Here is a 4,648-nt window from a genome sequence, read left to right as displayed (position 1 = left end):
CTAAATACTTTCAACTTTGTGAATATAATATGACCTTCGCGTATAATGTTTGTGAATGTTCCAAAAATGTGTGAACTTTCTTTAACTAAATACTTACACATTTTTCTAAAGATATTCATAAAAATGATTTGCAAAGGTCGTATTATATTTGTAAAGGTCGTATATCAGAAGTATTTAGTTAAAGAAGATTCACATATTTTGAAGACATTCACAATAATGATATGCAAAGGTTGTATTATATTTGCGAAGGTTATACTTTGAGAATATTTAGTTAAAGAAGGTTTGCACATTTTAGAGATATTCACAAGCATGATATGTGATGGTCACACACAAAGATCAAGAATGATTCTACATTTTGAAAACATTTGCAATAATAGTATATGAAGGTCGTACCATATTTTTGGAGGTCGTATGTCAGAAATGTTTAGCTAAAAGAAGTTTGCACATTTTGGGGACATTCACAATAATGATATATATGCAAAGGTCATACATAGAAAGTGTTTAATTAAAGGAGGGTCATGCATTTTGAGGACATTTGTAATACTGATCCGTCAAGGTTATATCATATTTGCAGAGGTGGTACGTCAAGAGTGTTTAGTTAAAGGAAGTTCACACATTTTAGGGACATTCTCAATAATAACATGGGAAGATCATACATTGAGAGTGTTTAGTTAAAGGAGGGTCACACGTTTTGAGGACATTTGCAATACACAAAATAACAGTTGATTGGGATGGAAGCCTGCTTAGACCTGCATGTTTTGCTACTTAGGCTGAAAAAATAAGGATGGACGCTGCTACTACAAGTACTCATTAAGGCTGCCTTGTACTGGGATTCACACACATGTCTTAGCCTAATTAAAGTAGCTGGTACAAGTCACTTTGGCTAAGCTGATTGTGATCTTTTGCACATATAATCTTAGGCTTGAAGATTGCTTAAGGTGGGTCGCAGAAGATATCTCCCTCACGCTATGTAGGTCACTTGCAGCCTGTTTGTGCACACATACACATACATGCATATGCACATGCACATGCACATGCACAACAACCACATGCAAAAACTGAAGGCACATTTGAAATTTCTCAGCCTGACGGGTCTGGATTTTTCTCCTTAAGAAACACTTCCTGTAAATAAAGAATGCGGGATCAAAAGGGGTTGGCGTTGCATAGTGGGATGGGACCTAGGCCGCTAAGCAGATTGTTTAGGTTCAAATCCGATGAGTGTCATAAGACTCATAACAGTGACTGCAAGTACAACAGGTAAAGCGACTGTGACTGAAAACAAGATAAAAAACGTGAGGGCACTTTTTCTCTCACGTTTGATAAAGCCTGCAGGGCTAGCAGAGCTTATTTACGAGCATAATGGGCCATCATATGGTATAAGAATTTGACACGCTGACTTAATATGCCAATGATAGACATAGCATAAAAATTTAGCTAATCTACTTATCCCACCAGATGTGAATTATAAAAGCGTCCAATGCCAATGAGGTGAGGTACAGTGATTATAAGACTGGTGGCTTACCACAATAGACTGGAAAAAAGCAAAAATCAGTAGTTGTATGGAGGCCTAGAAACTGGGTTGTCTCTCAAACTTGTCAAACTCTGACCAATTCACCAAGTGCCCCACCTCCCTGCTGACCCAGAAGGGCCAACGACTGTAGTCAACTTCTTTTGTCCTATAAACTTGGTCAGCTTGGAAGACTGTGGAAACAACTTGGTCATGTCACCAAGTTCCCCTGGGTGCAGCTAAGTTCAAACTTCATACTCCTCCAACACCTTTACTCTAGAATTTATGTGTTAAAAGTAAACTTTTCTACAGGCACTGTGACTGTTTTGTTTGATTAACCAAGCAGAGCTCAAGCTCAGGCTTGATCACATTCACTGACCAAGTTATACTAGATCTTGTCAGGCCCAAGAAGTCCTAAACCAGGCAAGGTTGACCCACTTAGTTCTAGGCTTGCTTTAAGCAAGACCTGAACCTGACATAAAAGACCAGTAACAGTAAGTCAGGATGGGCCTGGTTTTCAAACGTTAATATGTAAATCATTGTGTTTTTTTTAGTCCATAACAGAACTGGGGGATTAAAGCCCCTTCTATTACAAGGACCATTGGATATGAAAATCATTTTGATGAAGGTAAGTTAAAAAACAAGCTTTGCTTTCGCCCCAAGATTACTCAAACTGTGACCATTATAACATTATTTAGTGTAAATAAGTTACTCCCGCGAATTATAAAAAAAGCAAAAATTACCATTGTGAAAAAATAAGGAAGTTTATAAATAAATAAAGAAATAAAATCAGAACTTGTAGTCACGTACACACGAAGATAGGAAAAAAAAGTCATTCAACAACAACCCTTTTAATCTTAACCAATCTCAACCCAAAATCTCTCTCTCTCTCTCTCTCTCTCTCTTCTGTGGGTGTCTTGTTTTGCTTTAACCCATGCTGATTCTAATCTTCAATTTTCACTGTCGTTGCCAATCGTGTACCCACTTTGATCCAAGTTTTCTTCTTCTGCTGACACCAAAATCCGAAGAAAGGACTTTTCTGAGTATCGAGTCTTCTAGAGATTTATTTGTTCTTTACTTTTTCCTTTTCGAGTTTTTGTTTTTCACAGTAGGGAAAACGGTTTGTTAGCTCTTTCATCTTTGTTTGCTCCTTATTTGATTGATTCTTGATTTTGGCTGACGGGTATAAGACTGTAGAAGCCATTACTATCTGATTTCTAACATCTGTAGTTCTTCTCTTTTTGAGTTTTTTGGGCGGTGGGTTGTTGGGTTATGGGTAGAGGAAGAGGTAAGGGGAAGAAACTAACTGCTGTCAGCAGTCATGATGATCCAGGGAGTGGTGGGGAGGATTCAATCCCTGCTTACAAGAGGAGGGGAAGACCCCAAAAGCCTCTCAAGGATGAGATTGAAGAAGATGAAGTCGAGAAGGTGGAGGATGAAGTGGTCGAGACCGTGGTCAAGAGCAAGGAGGTGAAGCCTCCGGTTGTTGCTGAGAACGGGAAGAAGAGGAAGAGGATCAAGGATAACTCTGACTCGCATGCAGAGGAGAACGGCGGCCCCGGATCCGGCATCGAGGAGTCCGTCAAGCCCAATGGTTTCCGGCAGAACGGGAGCAGGCGGAAGAGCAAGCCGCGCCGTGCCGCCGAAGCAGTTGTTGAGTGCAAGTGATGGTTGGTGGTGGTCTCTGCAGCAGTTCAGATTGCCTCCTTTTGCTCCGCCAGATTTTTGCTTGGGCTTGTTGTTGGTTAGTTTCGGATTAAAATTTTTGCTATATCTTTTCCTTTTTTGTTCATTTTCATTTTTTGTTGGTTGGTTAGAGGCTTCAATTTGGAATTTGCAGAGAGGGGTATGTATGATTTTCTTTTGACTGATTGAAGCCAGAAATCTATTATTGGATGCTTTAACTTGTTTTTGTTCCACTGTCTATTTGATATGAAATATAAACCATAATTTTTATCGTTTTCCCTTTGCCTTTTCTTTTCAATTGATTATCAGTAACATTTTTTGTGCTGTAAAATTTCATCCTTCGTATCACAGAAATGCACACATGCATCCTTATGTGCATATATGTGTATGTTTTTGTGTTTATGCGTGTCGTATAAATTGGCCTTGAAAATAGTTAGCGAATCTTTGATGAGATGGATGATGCGTTGGTTAATTTAAATGCAAAAGGATATCAATTCTGATAATTCTGGACTGTGTCATGATCAAACGTCTAGCGGCAATATTACTTTCTTTTACACATTAATGCTTTTGAACTTCCATTAAGTCCATGTCGGGTACTATTGAACGGGAGCATAGATGATGAATACAATTTATGGATATATCGAGTTGCAGAAGAAAACTGTTTCACATAATTCTTATTAAGCGAAGGACCTTCTTAATTAGAAGTTTAGAACATATTTGAAGAATACCATTTATGGGTATATTGGGTTGTGGAAGAAAACTGGATTGCGTAATTCTTGCGAAGCAAAGGGCCTTCTTAATTAGTTGTCTTATTTTGAGGCAGAGCAACCTGTTTATTAAACGGATGATTTCTTTCTTATTTGGCTTCTCTTTGTTTCTTCAGAATTCAGTTTGACTTGTTGCAATTTTATTTTGTTTCAAGTCCAAAGGACATGCTTTATTAGGTCAGCTGATTGTACTTGCCTTTCTTGTATCATTGTGTTTCTTAAGGACCCCAGCATCCTTGGTTATCCTGAATTTATTGTAAAAAATAAAATTGCAGTCTTCTTAGATAATGATGGTTGCACATCAGTATTCCGCTTGTGAGTGCTTTTGGTGCATGATGTCTGAAGTCCCAAATAATGATGATTGTACTCATTAGTTGCTATGGATGTGGTTTCTTCCCACTTATATTAAGAAAAAGAAAAATGGAATTGTTACTGCAGTTGCACTTTTGGCTTTCATTATGCCAATAAAATCTACTTATTAAGGATGTAATAATGTTTTGCATGAGATTCTCTTGATCAATTGGCATGTATTGAACGAGACTGTTGAATTCGCATATATTGAATGTGATTGTTACTGAAGCAGTCATTGTGCTTTCATATAGTTATTTTGATGGACGAGATATCATGTGTTTGTAATGATCAGAATCTTGGACATATTTTCTCTGCTGTTGTAGAGTAATGAATCCTG

At 37.9% G+C, this 4,648-nt stretch overlaps 1 protein-coding gene across 1 annotated transcript; it reads left to right on the top strand.

Annotated features, from left to right (window-relative positions):
* Nucleotides 1-2,396: 2,396 nt before the first annotated feature.
* On the top strand, nucleotides 2,397-3,462 carry LOC149830395 (uncharacterized). Its single transcript, XM_090015801.1, has one exon. The coding sequence runs from the start codon at nucleotides 2,780-2,782 to the stop codon at nucleotides 3,173-3,175; it is 396 nt and encodes a 131-aa protein (XP_089871927.1). The 5' UTR covers nucleotides 2,397-2,779; the 3' UTR covers nucleotides 3,176-3,462.
* The last annotated feature ends 1,186 nt before the right edge of the window (nucleotides 3,463-4,648 follow it).

Source organism: Nuphar pumila, chromosome 8 (assembly GCF_984573655.1).
Source record: "Nuphar pumila chromosome 8, dmNupPumi1.hap1.1, whole genome shotgun sequence".
NCBI classification, from domain to species: domain Eukaryota; kingdom Viridiplantae; phylum Streptophyta; class Magnoliopsida; order Nymphaeales; family Nymphaeaceae; genus Nuphar; species Nuphar pumila.
Note: the sequence above shows the minus strand (reverse complement) of the source record. Positions and strands in the feature narration are given on the sequence as shown.